The 20,867-nt window shown below is 45.2% G+C and overlaps 1 protein-coding gene across 3 annotated transcripts in view; it reads right to left on the reverse strand.

The window, feature by feature from the left end:
* The window catches only part of BICRAL (BICRA like chromatin remodeling complex associated protein), a 79,663-nt gene that overhangs the window by 24,589 nt on the left and 34,207 nt on the right, over positions 1-20,867 (reverse strand). For all 3 annotated transcript variants that reach the window (XM_068232970.1, XM_068232969.1, XM_068232968.1), the window contains 4 exons: positions 15,943-15,991; positions 12,863-12,931; positions 5,142-6,755; positions 731-821 (listed from right to left, as the gene is read on the reverse strand). In XM_068232970.1, coding sequence (XP_068089071.1) covers positions 731-821; positions 5,142-6,755; positions 12,863-12,931; positions 15,943-15,991 — 1,823 coding nt within the window. The remainder of the gene's footprint in view (positions 1-730; positions 822-5,141; positions 6,756-12,862; positions 12,932-15,942; positions 15,992-20,867) is intronic.

Consider the following 20,867-nt stretch of genomic DNA (forward strand, 5'->3'; position numbering starts at 1 on the left):
CTCCTCCCTCACTCCCTCCTCCCGGAGTGAAGAGGTCTTCTCTTCCAGGGAATTGTAGGATTTCAAAAACCAGCTTACATACATTGGCCGGGAATCGAACCCAGGTCTAGTAGCTTGGTAGGCAGCTCTCCTCACCACTATACTACCACCAACACTACATGCTGAAGCCAGCCTAGCATGTACCATTATGATATATCCAAGAGAAAAAGAGCTTGCTTAGGGATTTGTAGGATTTTAAAAGCCAACTCACATACATTGGCCAGGAATCGAACCCAGGCTAAAAATAAAATAATGAGATACTGTAAATAATTGTAAAAGTGCAGTCTCACATTACTATTATCAATTCATGGGGAGAAAAAGTTTGCTTTCTTAAAACAGAAAGAATTTGCGATAATTCAGGTTGGAGTGAGCTTGAGATGTCTCCCAGTGTGTCACTGCTGAATATATGCAAATTAACCATTGTTATGGCATGGGGTTAAATTTGAACTCTGAAGTTTGCACAGCAGCCAAGTCAGAGTGACCTACAATTTGGTTGATTCAGCTACTAACAAAAATAAATAGTGAGCATTTAAACTTACAAGCTCTCTTTTATACCTCTTTAGGTAAGTACCCCTAGGGGCACTTTTTTATTACAGATTCTCTTTAAGTGTAAATAGTAGCTTAATGTTAGGATGCTGCCACATAATTACAGTCATGTCTGTTTAAAGAAAGAAGGGTTTGCCGTAGTTACCTGTCAGCGAAGAACTTTGTGGAAAAGACTGTCTCTCTGGATTTTTCAAGGAGGAAACCGGAGAAAGAGGACCGCACAACTTTTTCTGAGTCTGCAACATGAACACATCAACAACATACATGTATGTCTTCTTTTTTAAAGGGTTACCACACATTGTTACAAAAATCTGAATATGATATATCACCACCATATACAGTATTCTGTAATTACGGTACATGCCATGTTTCAAAGTAGTTGTGGAGCACACCTCAGAGTTCCAGGTGGATGTGCCACGGTAGATCCGGTAGCACCACGGATCAAAGTACAATCGTGTAGAGAAACCGAAACCATATCTTTAAGTCTGTACATCATATATAAGACTTTGGTGTGCAAGCTATAGAGACTGGGGCCTAAAAAGACCAGATTACTACCAAACCACACTAAATGAAAAAGGCACAAGACAGTCCAGGTCAGCAAAAGGAAACCAAGAGATACAGTACCAAATCGGGAGAAGTGAGTGAATCCAGGGACAATCCAGGTCATACACAGTAGATCAGAATATCGCAGTACAAGGGAGTAGGCAAAGGCAAGGTCAAATACAATCCAGGGTCAATCCAGGTAGCAATCCACAGAGAGGTCAATATAACAGGCAAGGTCAAACTTAGGAGATCAATATATATATAAGAGCATCCAGTGGTAATCCAAAGGCAACTAACACTATCACAGGCAGTTACAATGAGGCAGAGCAAGACTTCAGTGGCCAGCCACACACACGCACGCACGCACGCACACACACACACACACACTCTCTCTCTCTCATCCAATCAGATGTCAGTCAGCCACATCAGCTGACGTTACCTTTGCCGGCGTCTAAGTGCAGGACGGACCCCTGGTCACATGCACCCAGAAATGCTGGGGTCGCCACATGCACGCGCAGACTGCCCAGACCCTGAAGTGCACTGACCTGCCCGACTCTAGTCGGAGACTGCCGCATCGCTGGGTCCTGCAGGCGAATTCCTGATAACATCTATACAATCTTCGGCACCATATAATCAAACATAAAGAAGACTGCCAGATGTACGTTTCACAGCTAAAAATACTGCTCGTCAGAAACCTATCACATTGTTATTCATTCACATACGTGGAGGCACAGCATGGTAGAGCATCCCAAAGAATAGGAAGTGAATTGCTCCTCGAATCAGAAAAAACGGCGCAGGAGCCCTTATGTAAAAAATGTCGCTGCCAAAGGCACCTATTAACAAAGCCATGATTAGTGGCAAAGAACGGAAATTGCAAATTGGGACGTTGCATAGCGGGTGCCCAAATTGACTTCTTTGCCGCAAATCATGGCTCTGTGGCGGGGGGGGGGGGGGGGGAATTTTAGGCGCAGGGGGTTTAGGGTCAGGCACCTTCAGGGGAGTCTTAGGGTTAGGCAACACCGGGGAAGAAGGTCTTAGGGTTAGACACCACCAGGAGGTTAGGCATTGGTAGTGGAGGGTTCTGTGTGAGAGTAGGGTTAGGTTTAGCTATAGTAAAATATCAGTAAACATTACCGATATTTTACTATCGGAATCCAGCAGTAGAATATTGCTAGTTGTAGTGATATTCTACTAGCGGCAATCTCCTGCACCCTTTTTTTCCAGGCGCCTTTTTCATGTATGCATTGCTCCTCCACACATTGGCCTCGATTCATAAAGCATTACCTCATGCGGTAATGCTGAAAACAGCAGACTTTACCGACCACTTAGCAGAATGTCAATTCATAAAGGCTGTTACCGCATGAAAAGCTGACATTACCGACCAGGGAGATAAATGAGTGACTTGGCTGCAGTTACCGACAACACATGTCAGTAAATTGTCAGAAAATGTCAATTCATAAAGCCTGCAACAAGCGGTAAGCCTGGCGGTAGTTACCGACACATCTAGTGAGGTCTTAACAAGTTACCGACAGCTCTGATGAATGCAAAGTGCAGAGAGCCGAAGTCTGTTTGATTCATCTGTGGAGAGAGCCAGAGAGCCCTCTGTGTGAATCATTTGAGCAGGCAGGGAAAGACTGTGTGACTCATCTGTCTGAGTCATCAGTGGAGAGAGCCGGCTGTGTGAGTCATTTAGCAGGCAGGGAAAGACTGTGTGACTCATCTGTCAGAGTCATCAGTGGAGAGAGCCAGAGAGAGCGGTCTGTGTGATTCATTTCTGCAGGGCAAAGAGAGGATCGAGACACTGCTCTACTCTACCGCTCAATGGGCTGCGGTAATTTACCGACCTCCAAGGGCAGCTGGGGAAATCATTATGAATTAGCACACAGACCGGGAAAATACCGAGTGCGGTATTTTCCCGACAAGATTTTTTTTTATCGCACTGCTGTTTATGAATCGAGGCCATTGCCAGTATCATGTTGGCAAGACTCACCGCCACAATCTGTGCAAAATAGAATGGAAGAATTCCCCTCAAGCATGCAGTGCCCGCTCCTATAACTCCCAGCCAACTCTTGCATTGGGTTGGCGTTAGCTAAACTGTCATGCAAGATTGTGCCAGCTCTTTACTCATTCAACAACTCATGCCCACTAGATGTGTACACTGATTGTTCACCGAGCCAAAATGAAAAGCAACTGCAAATATCTAGTGTGAATGGGGGTTGATGCACTACCCACAGGAAATACTGCCACTGCCACCACCAGTGTCACTGCCACCACCAGTGGCATGATTAACCTCATTAGCGGTAACCCCGTGCTGGACACGGGGTAAGCCGCCGCGGAAGATTCCTCAGGCCCTGCTGGACCGATTTGTATCATTTTTTTTTCAAACACGCAGCTAGCACTTTGCTAACTGCGTGTTTGGTCTGATCGCCGCCGCCCGCCGCCGATGCGCCGCTATTCGGCGTGATACAGGGCCCCCCCCCCACATACCCCTTGTGCAGCCTGGACAATCGCCGCTAGGCTGCGCTATGGGGTGGATCGGGATTCCCTGTGACGTCACGACGTCGATGACGTCACTCCGTTTGTCGCCATGGCGGCGGGGGAAGCCCTCAAGGAAATCCCATTCAGAACGGGATTTCCTTATGGGCAAGCGGCGCCGGCGGCGATCGGACACCACCAGGGGACGCCGCAGGGAGGGGGGAAGCATGTAGCTAGCCTAGCGCTAGCTACATGCTAAAAAAAAAAAAAAAAAAAAAGCAGCCGCGGGAATCATACCGCCAGGGAGGTTAACGTGAGCGTATCTATTGATCATTGATCCTGGCTTGTACGACAATTCACCTGTGTGCTGATTCTGCTGATACGTGTCTGTATATATTGCATTATTATTGCTATTGTATATATGGTGTGATACGTGTTCATGTGTGTTACTATTGTATATATTGTGTGACCCGTGTCTTTGCATATTTGTTGTAAATATTAGCTAGTTAGTCAGGGTGACATTGGGGCACTGCTGTACGATTGCATGCATATTGTTTGTATGTGTATATATGTTAATTTGCACTTCTGTAAATAAACACGTTCATTCACCTTTAAATCCAATCTGTGCAGACCTCAGTATTTCCTTACAAGTGATCTCTTTTTCTTGTTTTGCCTTGATAAGGATCTGCATGCAGATCCTTACACGTAAACAGTGAGCATTTGCACCAAAACAATAAAATAAGCTGAAATTGTTAAAATATGCTGAGGAGGCAGTGGTCGACTTAAAGGGAACCAGAGGCCCCAGAAAAAAAGATTTTATACATACCTGGGGCTTCCTCCAGCCCCATACGCACGGATTGCTCCCACGCCGCCGTCCTCTGCTGCCTGGATCCGCCGGTACCGGGTCCCGTCATGGCCACCAGTCGGCCAGTTGGTCGGCTGACGCGGCCAATAGTCCGCATCACACCGAGCTCCCTCCATGTATGTACGCGTGAGGCTGCCTACTGCGCAGCCTCATGCGTACGGGTAAGGAGGGAGCCGCTGTGATGCGGACAATTGGCCGCGTCCGCCGGAAGTGACGGGACCCGGTATCGCCGATCCAGGAAGCGGAGGATGGCGGCGTGGGAGCGATCCAGGCTTATGGGGCTGGAAGAAGCCCCAGGTATGTATAAAAGCTTCTTCTTTTTTTTAATCACGTTCCTCTCTGGTTCCCTTTAACTCATTGAAGCAGACATAAAACTGTCAATTTCAAAAACACATGATTTTATTGACATACTCCAAACTAGTGTTGCAACGCGTTTCACGGGCATAAACTTGCTTCATCAGGCAGTAAACGAGGAGTATATAAACAGTATAGGGTCAAGATAACACCAAGCGCCTTGGTGACAGAGGCACTTGGTGTTATCTTTACCCTATACTGTTTATATACTCCTCGTTTTAGTGCCTTTTAGGGGCCTGTGCCTTTTAGGGAACACGTATAATTTGTCTTTTCCCATGTACTTACAATAAATAAAGCTTTTTAGTAAACTGTTACTTACCTGCATGTGAGAAAAGGTCTGCTGGGAATTTATTTTGGGACTTAAACTTCTGTTGTTTTTGGCATTAGAAGACTGCAGATTAATCTCATGCATTGCATGCTGCGCTCTGTTCTGTTCATGTTCATCTAGGTAACTGTCACCTCCTCGAGAAAATGGCGTCCCCGTTCGTTGAAGCCCTGCTCCAGTACTTACAACGGTGAAACGGTTTCCGGGAGGCATATTGGGACAGCTAGACTGACTCGATGAAATGCCCGATCTCATTTCTTGATTTGTGGTGCTTTGACCAGGAGACAAATGTAAAAGTGGAGGCGATAGTTGCGAGACCTGCCCTCCAACACCTTGAGATGGTCCATGGTTCAGAATGACCTGACCTCCAGAACTTGTGAACGTCTGTCCAGGAACTATTTGTAGAGCCGAACCTGGACTATGTAGCATTTGACCAGGATATTGATGAGTTGACCTACCGACAGTACTTGAGTTCCTGCTCATAAACAAATGCTCTGCAGGAACTTGTTGGTGGCCAAGATGTGATGACTGTGCCTGCACAAGCTGAGAGTTAATGCACTGAATCTGCTGCATTGAATTAGTGCTCAGAGAAAGACCAGCAGGAATGATGAACTGGTTCTGATGGCCATGTTGCTGTTGACCACCAGGAGAATGTAGGACAATGCCACCTCCACCACCTGACTGTTGACTAGATGCTTTACGGGAGCGTTGATGGTTGGCTGGCACCTGCTGACTCATTGGAGAGCATTGGGTTGTTGTGACGAACGGGATCCCTTGATGTCCATGATGATGCATTCCTACATGGCTGACGCTGTAAGATGCCTGCTGCCCTATTTGCATTGGCTTTGGCTGAATATTGATGGGGGCCTTAGAACAATTAGGCACCGGCCCTCGGTGAATAATTATATTATGGACAGGTAAAGATGTTTGGAAATTGCCACTGTTGAATGGCACTGCCACCGGCTGCCCTGCAGGGCTTGTGTTTGGGCTTCCAAACATGGCACTGCCATTTGGAGTCTGCCTTTGTACCAGAAGCCCACCGCTAGAACTGGTGGGCACCTGTTGGCCACTTTTGAGTATAATCTGTGATCCATCAAGGTTATTAATTGTCATCACTGGAGACTGATTATTAATGGAACCAATGACGTGAATCTGCCCAGAAGAGCCATGGCTACTGTTCTGCATTTGCTGGCTAGGGATAATCCCGACATGTTGCATAAAACCATGTTGCACGCCTACTGTATTGCTCGCAAATTGCTGTGGAACGACAGGAACATGGGTCACTCCTATGGGATGTATCGTATGGCCTGAGTAACTGGGATCTGTGCTAGTGAATGAAGCTGAAGAATGAGAATGAAATGGAACGTTGGAGAACTGTTGGCCAGAGCCTATGCTGGCGTCTAGGTAGGCCTCCTCAGCCAGGATCTGCTCAGTGATATTGGCCTCCTGAAGGGACTTCTGTAGGATGTCCTCTGTAAGATCTGCCATAGGTGATGGCTCCAGCTCATCTTCGTAGTACTGAATGCTGGTAGACAGTTCCATTCCATCTTTGGATTCCTCTTCCTCTGAACTCGGACAAGTTTTTGTAGATGATTTAGGATCACCAAGCTAAAAAACAGGAGAGTAAAGAGGGTTAGAAGAGAAATAGCACAAATGTAAAACCATTAAATTGTACCCGAGAGGATCTGTAAAAGAAAAAAAAACAGCCCCCGATGATACCTACATCGGGAGGGGGAACCCTCTGGATCATAATGAGGCTTCCCCGTCCTCTTCACCCTCTGGCATCCAGTGCTGGCAGCCCTCGAAGAATCAGAAACGGCTGCAATATTTACCTACTGCCCTCCTGCGCAGAAGCAGTAGCGGCTTTCCGATGGGCTCCGGTGGAAATAGCTGAGCCTGATTGTTTCCAATCTACTGTGCAGGCGACTCATGAGATCATCGGAAAGCCACTACTGCTCCTGCGCAGGAGGGCAGTAGGTAAATATTGCAACCGCTACTGATCTTGATTTTTCAGGTGGCTGCCAGCGCTGAATGCCGGAGGGTGAAGTATCCCCTGGGGCTGTTCTTTTTTGCCACAGATCCTCTTTAAAGTGAACCAGAGACGAAGCACCCTCATGTATTTTACCATATATATCAGTGGGAACATTAGAGAAAACACCTGCTCCCTGTTTCATTCTTCACTGCTCACTCTGCTTGTTATCAACCTTGATAAAATCTCTGACTGAGCATTCAGTCTGGCTTTGCTCAGGAGTCATTATAGCTGAGTCTGTCTTCTCTTATGTCTTTTCAAGCCCAAGCCTGCCCCCTTCTGGCTCTGCTATAATGATTCAGCTATAATGATTCCTGAGCAAAGCCAGAGTGAATGCTCAGTGGAGGATTTTATCAGGGCTGCTAACAAGCAGGCTGAGCAGTGAAGGAAGAAACAGAGAGCAGGGTAGGTGTTTTCTCTAATGTTCCTACTGATATATATGGTACAATACATGAGGGTGCTTCGTCTCTGGTTCACTTTAAGGATTTATAATTATCTGGAGCTTGCTCCAGCCCCCCCTACTCCTCCTGCTCGATCACCGTCCTCCCAGACCAATCTGTTCTCCCGCAGCGCATGCCGCTGAATTCCTTCGACTGGCCCAGTTGCGTTCCACTGTGCATACACAGTCCCAGCTGTGAACGCACCTGCACATGCGCAATTTGCTAAGACTGTATCTCTCAACCATGGGAGCACGATAGGGTAGTGAGCGCGGCCATGTTCAGGCATGTGCAGTGGACCGCCACTGTGGGAGAACGGAGAAGCCCGGGAGGATGGCGTAGGGGGCCCATGGCCTACAGGGGGCTGGAGGAAGCCCCACGTAAGTATAAATGTGCGTATGAAGAAAGAAGAAGAAATGATCTGCAATGCAACAACGTTTAGTCTTTAAAAGTGAGGCCCAGTCCAAATGCAGTGAATACATGACATTCATGCAGCATAACTGAACATTCCGGTGCTCTGAGGTGTGATGCTGGGCGCTATTCGTCTGACGGCTGTTTCACGGTGGGTGCTGGGCACTATTCGTCTGACGGCTGTTTCACGGTGGGTGCTGGACACTATTCGTCTGACGGCTGTTTCACGGTGGGTGCTGGGCACTATTCGTCTGACGGCTGTTTCACGGTGGGTGCTAGGCACTATTCGTCTGACGGCTGTTTCACGGTGGATGCTGGGCACTATTCGTCTGACGGCTGTTTCACGGTGGGTGCTGGGCACTATTCGTCTGACGGCTGTTTCACGGTGGGTGCTGGGCACTATTCTTCTGACGGCTGTTTCACGGTGGGTGCTGGGCACTATTCTTCTGACGGCTGTTTCACGGTGGGTGCTGGCCACTATTCGTCTGACGGCTGTTTCACGGTGGGTGCTGGGCACTATTCGTCTGATGGCTGTTTCACGGTGGGTGCTGGGCACTATTCGTCTGACGGCTGTTTCACGGTGGGTGCTGGGCACTATTCGTCTGACGACTGTTTCACGGTGGGTGCTGGGCACTATTAGTCTGACGGCTGTTTCACGGTGGGTGCTGGGCACTATTCGTCTGACGGCTGTTTCACGGTGGATTCTGGGCACTATTCGTCTGACGGCTGTTTCACGGTGGGTGCTGGGCACTATTCGTCTGACGGCTGTTTCACGGTGGGTGCTGGGCACTATTCGTCTGATGGCTGTTTCACGGTGGGTGCTGGGCACTATTCTTCTGACGGCTATTTCACGGTGGGTGCTGGGCACTATTCTTCTGACGGCTGTTTCACGGTGGGTGCTGGCCACTATTCGTCTGACGGCTGTTTCACGGTGGGTGCTGGGCACTATTCGTCTGATGGCTGTTTCACGGTGGGTGCTGGGCACTATTCGTCTGACGGCTGTTTCACGGTGGGTGCTGGACACTATTCGTCTGACGGCTGTTTCACGGTGGGTGCTGGGCACTATTCGTCTGACGGCTGTTTCACGGTGGGTGCTAGGCACTATTCGTCTGACGGCTGTTTCACGGTGGATGCTGGGCACTATTCGTCTGACGGCTGTTTCACGGTGGGTGCTGGGCACTATTCGTCTGACGGCTGTTTCACGGTGGGTGCTGGGCACTATTCTTCTGACGGCTGTTTCACGGTGGGTGCTGGGCACTATTCTTCTGACGGCTGTTTCACGGTGGGTGCTGGCCACTATTCGTCTGACGGCTGTTTCACGGTGGGTGCTGGGCACTATTCGTCTGATGGCTGTTTCACGGTGGGTGCTGGGCACTATTCGTCTGACGGCTGTTTCACGGTGGGTGCTGGGCACTATTCGTCTGACGACTGTTTCACGGTGGGTGCTGGGCACTATTAGTCTGACGGCTGTTTCACGGTGGGTGCTGGGCACTATTCGTCTGACGGCTGTTTCACGGTGGATTCTGGGCACTATTCGTCTGACGGCTGTTTCACGGTGGGTGCTGGGCACTATTCGTCTGACGGCTGTTTCACGGTGGGTGCTGGGCACTATTCGTCTGATGGCTGTTTCACGGTGGGTGCTGGGCACTATTCGTCTGACGGCTGTTTCACGGTGGGTGCTGGGCACTGTTCGTCTGACGACTGTTTCACGGTGGGTGCTGGGCACTATTCGTCTGACGGCTGTTTCACGGTGGGTGCTGGGCACTGTTCGTCTGACGGCTGTTTCACGGTGGGTGCTGGGCACTATTCGTCTGACGGCTGTTTCACGGTGGGTGCTGGGCACTATTCGTCTGACGGCTGTTTCACGGTGGGTGCTGGGCACTATTCGTCTGACGGCTGTTTCACGGTGGGTGCTGGGCACTATTCGTCTGACGGCTGTTTCACGGTGGGTGCTGGACACTATTCGTCTGATGGCTGTTTCACGGTGGGTGCTGGGCACTATTCGTCTGACGGCTGTTTCACGGTGGGTGCTGGGCACTATTCGTCTGATGGCTGTTTCACGGTGGGTGCTGGGCACTATTCTTCTGACGGCTGTTTCACGGTGGGTGCTAGACACTATTCGTCTGACGGCTGTTTCACGGTGGGTGCTGGGCACTATTCGTCTGACGGCTGTTTCGCGATACATCGCACTTCTATGGAGGCTGGTTCCTCCTCCGTAGTGCGATATAGCACGAAACGGTCGTCAGGCGAATAGTGCCCAGCACCCACTGCCACCATCACACCTCAGAGTACCGGTATGTTCCATTATGCTGCATGAATGTCATGTATTCACTGCATTTGGACTGGGCCTCACTTTTGAAGATTAAACGTTGTTGTCATTTCTTCTTCTTTTTTCATACAAGTTCTGCTTCTGGATCAGAGCACGCAAGCTGTATCCTTGTGAGTGAGGTGTGTGCAACCTGCCTAACCCCCTATATGCTGGCTATCCCTTTGCTGTAGTGCCAACTGCTCTCCTGCCTGTCTCTACAAGTATAAAAGTGTGATTTTTTAAAATCTCAGGTTTCCTTTAAATCTGCCACCATGTTTCAGGATCCTGCTAGAAATTATGTTATGCAAAACTCCATATGAAATTTAATGATGAGTATAATTACAGCTATGCCTTACTATAAAACAGTTGGCATCTAGCCATCATTTCCACAAAATAAGGCACTCACTTTCATTTAAAGCACATCCATCACCACATACCTAGGAAACTCACACTGAGCATATGATCAAAAAGCTACATAATTACAAATTACCTGCAGAGAAAACACATCATCAGCATTGCCAGAAATATGGGTTACTAAAGTAATATGCAAATGTGGACTCCTCTAGTACAGTATGACCACGAATCCCCTCCCTTCCATCTCTCAAGTCAGTTAAGCCAACCATCACTTCGGCCTTGTTTACATTGTGTTCCGATCACGTTAGCGTTTGCGTTGGGTGTTTTTTGACGTGATTGTTTTTTTTGCGATTCCCGGCGATTTCTGTGCGTTGGGCGTTTTTGGTAAGGGTTTTTGTAAGTGCTTTTGCAGAGCGATTCCGTTTTTTTTTTTTTTTTTCACTTCTTGACGTCAGTCAGGAAGTTAACTCTTCGATCCGGGAAAAGAATCAATACAATTTATTTATTCTTAAAAACGCAAACGCAATCGCTGCACAAAAAGTCATTTTGTGAGCGTTTCGCATTTTTCCTATATCTACCACTGTAGCAACTCTGATGTCATGAGAGGCTGCCGGGTAACCATGGCGACAGGAGGAGAGCCCGGACAGGAGGAAAGCCCGTGGGAATGGGAGTCTAAGCAGGAATGGGGCTAAGTAAGTTGCTGCACCCCACCGACCCTGCCTGACACTTCACTCCTGGGGGAGAGATCCGCCATTTTGTCTGCAGCCCCTAGGGGACCCCCTGACAGCTGTCGATGTACCCCCAGGGGTCCGCAGACCCCAGGTTGAGAAACACTGCACTATGCACAGTAGAGAAAGCCGTTGGTTTTAATGGAACAGAGAGGGAGAACAGGGTGTTTTTTTTAAGCACACATTCACCACTTTTGGTACAGATCACCACTTTAAAGAGGGATTGTCAGCATCAAAATCAAATTTCATTTACCCACTGCTCTGTGTTTATTATGCAGTCCACAACCTGACCCTGCATTGCAAGCATTCCAATATAATCATAAATGTTTCTGCTGTAACTAATCTTATCTCAGTCAGCCTGGCTGTATTCTGGTACATTGCCGAGGAGAGGGAAGCTTGTTATCTCTCCTCCCACATTCCTACTCCTCACTGATTGGCTGAGGGCAGTTCAGTGTGACAGGCTGAGCCTGAGAAGGGAAATACACCTCACCCCTCTGCAGAAGCTGCTGAAATATGATCTATGCTGTGCTCACATGTGTTTACAAAGCAAGCTAGATATGGCAGTGAAATTTGTAGGAGAAATAAAAAGAGTGAGGAAATGACATCAGGATAGGCTTCAGTAAAAGGCAGCAAAGATGGGAAATGTCTGGAACAGTTTTATCTTCATCTATATAATATTAAATGAAATCAAAGTGTGGACAGTATAATACATATGTCATGTAAGTAGAACAAGTATTTATCTACTTATATATGTGTTGTTGTTTTTTCCTGGGATAGTATGGCTGTCCCTGCTGCTTTAAAACATGGCAATCCACACCCACAATATAAGTCAACAGAGGCCTTTTTTGATGAATGGCCTTTTGCCACTTGCATACTGGCTCCATTTAAGTTAATGGAGCTTTGGAATACCAGTTTAGGGTACTAACAATGCTTACTATGCATAGTTACCTAAGCCTGGTTTGTGAAAGAGTTAACAGTCATACCGGAAGCAGAATTGTTAATGATTTTGTTTGCAGACTGGAACCATAAATTTCTTCCTTCCTCTGGGACAGATTCAGTGTAAACAGGAATAAGCTAATCACTTCTGCACACTACCTTGACTAATTTTCATCTGGGCTCCTGACTGCAATCTTATCTGAAAATGTTTTTTTCTGGAGTAAAGTGCCCTCCAAATCTAGTGGGTCCAGTTAGGTTAGAGAGGTTTTTTTTTTACAAAAATTGACACTTTCTTCTGCTTACAAAACCTACCTGTTAAGTTAAAAAATTATGCAAAATGTGTTTTTACATTGTTAATTAAACAAAAAAAATATAAAAACATACATATGCAAAACAACTATGTAAAAAAAAAATCTTTCTTTGAAGCAAAATGGGGCTCTCAAGCTACTGTTTTGGGACTGCCAGACTCATAGAAGACATCCTGATTTTTGTTTTTTTAAGCACATACTCACATTAGCATTGGCAAATATGGAGTTTGAATTAGAAGCTGAAAACTCTGTATCTGTTAATTCATTATCAGTCTGTGAAAATAAAGGGAAAAAAAATGTTACTTTAAATAATCCTATTTAAATATGTCTAGTATATACACCTGAAACACATTTCACATAAATCACTGTATCGTATTTTAATTATCAAATCAAACAAAACCTGCCTAGCGAAACATGATGCATTGGTGCTGTCACGTTGTTGACAATTAGGCATTTTGTAATTCTTAAAGCAAAAATAAACTTATCAGATAATGAATCGTATGGTTAGTACAGCTAAAGGCCCATACACACATCTGATTTTTGCGAACGACGGGTCGTTTGAACGTCCCATCGTTCAGTCGTCCGCACACCAAATCCACCGGGCGGATCGCTCAAACTCAGTCTTATCACGCGAACGACAGTCTGTACACACGACCGATTTGGCGTGCGGACGACTGCACGAAGGGACGTTCAAACGACCCGTCGTTCGCAAAAATCAGACGTGTGTATGGGCCTTAACAAATAAAACATTAGTAGCAAAGAAAAGAGTCTCATATTGTTTCCAGTACAGGAAGAGTTAAGAAACTTCAGTTGTTATCTATGCAAAAGAGCTTTTCTGAGCTCTGTGACCCAACCTGGGTCAAAGACAGTCCTGTTTTCAGAAGCACTTATACATCAAAGAAAAAGTGAGGGACAGGTTGAGATAAGATTTTACTGCAGAAGTTCAAAGGGTCATTAGTTCTGCTTTGCTTTATAGCTTAAAATACAGTGGTGGTTTGTGAACTGCAAATATGGCAGATGTATGCAATGTTATAAAAAAAATAGCACATACACTTCATTATAGCATACTATTTTTTTTTTGTATTGCTTCAGGTTTTGCTTTAAGGCCAAAGTACCTCTTTTATATAACCTGCAACCTCTAAACTCCCTCCCCCTCCCCCCCCCCAAAAAAAATAATAATAATAATTTTATGTTAAAGGATACCTGAACTGACATGTGACATGATGAGATAGACATGTGTATATACAGTGCCTAACACACAAATAACTATGCTGTGTTCCTTTCTTTCTTTCTCTGCCTGAAAGAGTTAAATATCAGGTATGTAAGTGGCTGACTCAGACAGGAAGTGACTACAGTGTGACCCTCACTGATAAGAAATTCCAACTATAAAACACTTTCCTAGCAGAAAATGGCTTCTGAGAGCAAGAGAGAGGTAAAAGGGGGAATTTCTTATCAGTGAGGGTCACACTGTAGTCACTTCCTGTCTGAGTCAGCACTGAGTCAGCCACTTATATACCTGATATTTAACTCTTTCAGGCAGAGAAAGAAAAAAAGGAACACATCCTAGTTATTTGTGTGCTAGGCACTGTACATACACGTCTATCTCGTTATGTCACATGTCAGTTCGGTTATCCTTTAAAGACCTGAGTAGAGACAGGGAGATAAAAATCTGCACAAGTGCACTGACTGGTTACTCGATTACTGACTTGAGCACTGTTAGTATGAATAATTCTTACAACTAATACCTCCTGTATCATAGTTGCATACAGGGCTGGATTTACCATAAGGCACTGTAGGACAAATGTCCATCGAATTCAACCAAAAAATAGTACACCCTCACATATCTCAGTTGATCCAGAGGAAGGCGAAAAACCCTTAGAAAACGTGGACCAATTAGCCCTAAGGGTAATTTATGGTGTGCTATTGTCCTGTGGCAGGAGACCCCCAGGCTCCTAATCGCACTGTACCATTTCCCCATGCCTATTACCCTGCAGCAGAGTGAGCTAACAGGGTAATATGCATAGCTCCGCCCCACTCCATGACGTGCTATCTGCTGGACAGAAAGTACGTAATTGTTTTTCGGCCAACTGGACACATGCACTCCCAACTGTCACGGCAACAATGTAAATAGATAGTGGTGGAGGTGCCATAGACTCCAATGCAAATGCCCTGCCTCCCGGTACCGCTCAGCAACGCACTGCAGAGTCGGCATCACCTTTGCATCATCATAACCATTTCCGCTGCATCGCGTTATACTGTAGGTAGTGTGGCCAGTCTCAAAGAAGGTAGAAAAAATCCTTCACAAACACTAGAACCAAAATACTTCAAGTATCAAAATATTACATTTAGTTGCTCCTTGTTTTGTTGTCCTTGTCATCTCTCTGATGTTCCTAGAATTATCAGCACACATGGTTGTCTTGACTCAGACATGTGCCTTATCGATGAAAGAGCATTGAGACTTAAAGAGGTATTGTCACCATAAAAATCAAATTTCAACAGCAACTGGTCTGAGTGTATGAAGTGATAAAGATGCTAATCCTGCATTCAAAACGTGCAAAACTTTTTCTGCTGTTATGGGTTGTAGTTATTACATACTTTAGGAGCACTGGCCCTAGTGCCAAACAGTGCCAAAGAGTTGGATGCTGGGAGTTCTTTTTATCTATAATATATTCCTCCTCTTCCATTTATTTCCCTATCTAGCTGCTTATCAGAAACACCCTCTAATTACTTGTGTTTACAAGCAAGGCTGAGGTGAATCAGTGATTGGATGTGTAAATAAAAAAAATAGACATTGCAGTTGTTAGTATACACCTCAGTGGGAGTGTCTGAAGACTCTGGGAGGAGGGCAGCTAATGAATACACAATGAGCAAGAGAAGGGAGCAGGGAAAACAAGAGTCAGGGAGGATATGATGTCAGCATTAGCTTGGCAAGATGGCCACTGCCTAGAATAGGATTTTCTGCTTTTCCTTTATAAAATTCACAGGAATCATTACGTGGATAGCACAATACATCTGTTATGTAAGTAGAGGAAGTATTTATCTACTTATATATGTGTATTTTATTTCTAAGTTAGCATGGGTGTCGCTTGTTCTTTAAAGCAACCCACAGAATACTGGAGTGGGCATCAAATGTTAAAATTAAAAAAACAGTGAAAGATTCTGGCATGAGAAAAAAAGATAAATAAATCAATAAATATTGCACACAAAAAGAACAGACAAACAAAAAAAAAGAATAAGATAATCTACATCGAATAGCTCATCACTAAACATGCCGTATAACTTACAGATTTATCTCCTGATCCGTGCAGATAGTAATTCAATGCCTGGGGGTCCCTTTAAAAAAATGTGCAGACATTTAGAAGCATACAAAAATTAGCAAAAAGTTCACTGGTGATATTTCAGTTAAAGCCAGTTTCCCAACATAAAGTCAAATAAATACCAAAAATACAAAACGAATGAACTATTCACATGAATGACTATTTTACCCACAAAAAGACTTTGAAAATTCTTGCAGAATACCTTTAGGCAGGGAACACACTTGACTGTTTTCGTGCGTTTTAGTTCACACTTGTTTTTCGCAAGCAGAAAAAAAACTGACATTCTGTCAGTTTTCTCTATCAATTACATCAGCTGCTGTGAAAAAAAGTGTGCGTTTTCCTGCATAAAAACACACTTGGGACTTGATTCACAAACCTGTGCTGTTAGCACGGCGCGCTAAACAGCTAGCATGTGAAGTGCCGCTCGTGGACTTTTGCGCGCGCAAAGTCCAGCATTCGGCGGGCAATTGTGTGCAAACGTTTGCGTTATCGCGTGCAAAAGTCCGAGAGCGGCACTTCACGTGCTAACTGTTTAGCACGCCGTGCTAACAGTTAGCACAAGTTTGTGACTCAAGCCCTAGGTATGCAGATAATGTATGCAGAAAAACGCGCACAGAAAACTGAAAGACAAATGTGTTCCCTGCCTGAAATGGTGTAGCAAACATTTATTTGCACAGGTGAAACTTGAAAAATTAGAATATCATGCAAAAGTTCATTTATTTCAGTAATTCAACTTAAAGGTCCTCTGTCGCGAAAATCTTAAAAATTAAAATGCATGTTAACATATACAAATAAGAAGTACGTTTCTTCCAGAGTTAAATGAACCATCAATTACTTTTCTCCTATGTTGCTGTCACTTACAGTAAGTAGTAGAAATCTGACATTACCAACAGATTTTGGACTAGCCCATCTTCTCATAGGGGGGTTCCTAGGTTTTTTTTTATTTTTAAAAGCACTTAGTCAATGGCAGTTGCTCCATCCAACTGCCAAAAAAGTGTATGGTGAGCAGGGAGGCTGTCCAGCATCACTGTATAAATCTTTTTCAGGGAATGTCTTTATAAAGAATAAAGGCCATGCTGAGAATCCCCCCTGAGAAGATGGACTAACCCAAAACCTGTCGGTGATGTCAGATTTCTACTACCTACTGTAAGTGACAGCAGCATAGGAGAAAAGTCATTTATGGAACATTTTTACTATAGTCTAATGGTCTGAGATTTTGGTTTTGGGATTCTCATAAGCTGTAAGCCATAATCATGAAAATCATAACAAATTAAGGCTTGCAACATCTCGCTTTGCATGTAATAAGTCTGTTTCATATATTATTTTCTGACGTCTATTTCACATATTAGCGTCCTAAGAAGTTTCTTCTTCAGAACATGTGTCAGAACTGGATCAGAAACATGGTTCAGCTACAGTTCTGAAACATACCAGAAGAAACTTAAAGTTTCGAAAGCTTGCAAAGAAATCTTGTACAGTTAGTCATTAAAAGTATCACCTAAACAACTTTTGTTGTTATGTCTTCGGATTCACTCCGTAACTAATACAGGACCACACCCAACTGGCATATATTAGTTTCACCTTTTAAGTTAAATTATTGAAATAAATGGACTTTTTGCATGATATTCTTATTTTTCGAGTTTCACCTGTATATACGGTGGTATTTTTTTTTTGGTCACAGCACCCAGTTCAAAAGGCCATATAGCGCTTGCAGTACAGAAGCATCATACACTTTCTAAGTACATTTCACATTTCTCCGCACTCCAGAGAGTACAGCTAGGTCAGTATATGTAATTCACACTGAGCAGAGAATCGGCACACTGATGAGGTATCACTGTGATCTCACTCTTAGCAGCTCTATGCTGTACCGCCCTCTCCCATACTGGGAGCTGCTGGACAAACGTGTACAGGAAACAAATGTGGGTACTTACATGTTAGCTCACGTAAAATATAATGGCCCATATGCAATTTATTTTTTTCTCCGAAGTCTTCACCTAAGGCCCGGTTCACATTAGCGGTGGCCGTCCGGAATCGCCGTGCCGGAGCCGGACCGCTTGCAGAACGGACGGAACGGACGCACGGCAATAGCAATGAAAGCCTATGCGTCCGTTCACATACGTCCGTTCTGCCGGACCGGAGCCGGACCGGATCCGGACCGGATCCGGACTCCGGCGTCCGTTCCAACATGCGCTATTTTTTGGTCCGGCTCCTCCGGCAGCCGTATCCGGGGCGGAGCCGGACTGCACCATCCGGCCAATGGAAACCAATGAGAACCGGAGAGCGCACAACACACTGGCTACAAAAACCGGACGTTCTACCCCACTTCCTATGCATTTTGGATGGGGACCACATGGGCCCAGCGTTCAGGTGGGGCAGCAGCGATTTCATGCTGGAGCTCTAGGCAGCAACATGTCTGATTAGTCTGATAACGAGGAGGCGAACAACAGAGAATTCCCAGGTATACGAGTAAATGACTGGATCCATGGTCCCAACTGCAGTCTCTGTATCCACGGATGGTCTCCACACGTCCACCTGTCTCCAACAATGACCCCAGACCCTTCTGCTGACCTCCCAGACCCCAGGTAATAACAGGTTGTTATCTCCTTAAGAAACCGGATCCGGACCGCAACCGTGTTCACACCGCACGGAAACCGGATGCAAACGGACCGGATCCGGACCGGATCCGGATAGGAACCGTACGGATCAGGTCCGGTCCGGATACGGTGCGGTCCGGACATCCGGTGCGGTTTTGACAAAACCGCAAGTGTGAACGGGGCCTTAGTGATATTTTCAAACTTGTCAATGAAATGCCTTTTAAATCACCACCAAGCAAGAAAATATTTAAAACAATTTTGATAGTACTTTTCCACCGACTTTTTGGTACTTTTTCAAATGCAAAGTGCGGAAAAATTATTTTAAATAGAAGATAAAAAAAATTACCTCCTGGGAGAAAACTCAGGAGAAAAAGTTAATTGCCTATAGGTCAATGTGCCCGATCCAATTAACTTTTTCTCCCAAGTTTTCTTCTAGGTGATAATTTACATCTTATCAATACAATCAATAAAACACCTTTCAAGCCAACAGCAAGCGAAAAAAGGCTCAGAATAATAATTTTGCTAGTACTTTTTCAGCTACTTTGTGGTACTTTTCCAATGCTGAAAAGTTATTTTAAACAGAAGATGAAAATTATCTCTTAGGAGAAAACTTAGGAGAAAAAGTAAATTTGATCTGATAACCCAATATATTTAATGCTTGAGGCCTCTTGCACACTGCAAGAAATTCAGATTCAGATTCCGCTTTTTAATCAGTTTTTACCTCCGATTCAGATTCAGATTTGCAGTGTGCAAGGAGCAAACTGCAAATCTGAATCTGAATCGGAAGTAAAAACAGATAAAAGCGGAATCTGAATTGCTTGCAGTGTGCAAGAGGCCTTAAGGCTGGTTTCACAGTGGGACGTTAAAGTCCCACGTTACAGCAGCCAGTAACGCAGCCTAACTCACAGCTCTGTAAAATCAATGTGCTGTTCACAGTGCACACGTTACGTTACATAGTAACACAGCACGTTTAAACAAAGTGCTGCATGCTGTACGTTATACTGGGCTAAGCAGCGTTAGACTGTTTGCACATTCTCAGTAATGTTGGGAAAAGGAGGTCTCCCCTCCTCCTTGCAGCCTGCCACATGGCTAGATAATATTCACTGCACTGCAGAGACTCCTGGTAGGACTGTAGTGTTGTCCGGATCATGAACGAATCGTTCATTTGATCCGGATCTTTTTTATGAGTCGAATCATCCGGATCATCACAATGAAAGATTCGGTTCACAGTGGATGTCTGTCTGGAAGAAACAGGAACATACAGAATGTACAGTGCAGGGAAAGTCCTGTCCTGCTAGTCATTTCACCCAGTCTGCTTCCCTAGTAAAATGATTCAAATGATTCGGTTCAAAGATCCAGATCTTTTAAATGATCCGATTCAAATGATCCGAATCCTTAAAAAGATCCGGACTTCCCATCACTAACCTGGAGCGGCTGCTTTGAGAGCCGCATAACGCAGCTCAATATGACGTCCAACTTCAACACCACCATGCGTTGCGTTAGGGGCACGTTATGCGACCATAACGTCCCCTAAAACGCAACGTCTTGGTGTGTAATTAGCCTTAATAAATATTCCTTTGGATTGATTGGTGACTTTATACAGTTCTTTTCCTCCATATGTATATGCCCTTGTCCATTGTACAAGCCTAGAGACGAAAAGCTCATCTGCCAAGCTTTTGTATTGCCCTCTGATGTATTTATACATGTTAATCAGGTCACCTCTCAGTCCCTTTTTTTACCGAGCTAAATAAGCCCAGTTTGTCCGACCTTTCTTGGTAAGCGAGATCTTCCATCCCTCTGATATATTTACTTGCCCATCTTTGTACCCGTTCCAGAAGGTCAATGTCCTTTCTATAGTGTGTTGGCCAAAACTCTATCCCATACTCCAGATGAGGCCTCACAAGTCATTTACACAGAGGACATTTTGTCTGCCGAGGGAGAACGGATTGGGCATCAACGATCAATCCAAAACACAGATGGTTAGGTTTAGGCAATGTGGCATAGTGGAAGAGGGTTACAGTTAAAGAGAAACTCCGACCAAGAATTGAACTTTATCCCAATCAGTAGCTGATACCCCCTTTTACATGAGAAATCTATTCCTTTTCACAAACAGACCATCAGGGGGCGCTGTATGACTGATATTGTGGTGAAACCCCTCCCACAAGAAACTCTGAGGACCGTGGTACTCCTGGCAGTTTCCTGTCTGTGAACCTTGTTGCATTGTGGGAAATAGCTGTTTACAGCTGTTTCCAACTGCCAAAAAAAACATGCAGCAGCTACATCACCTTCCAGCAGTAAAAA

Source organism: Hyperolius riggenbachi, chromosome 4, assembly GCF_040937935.1.
Source record: "Hyperolius riggenbachi isolate aHypRig1 chromosome 4, aHypRig1.pri, whole genome shotgun sequence".
NCBI lineage: Eukaryota > Metazoa > Chordata > Amphibia > Anura > Hyperoliidae > Hyperolius > Hyperolius riggenbachi.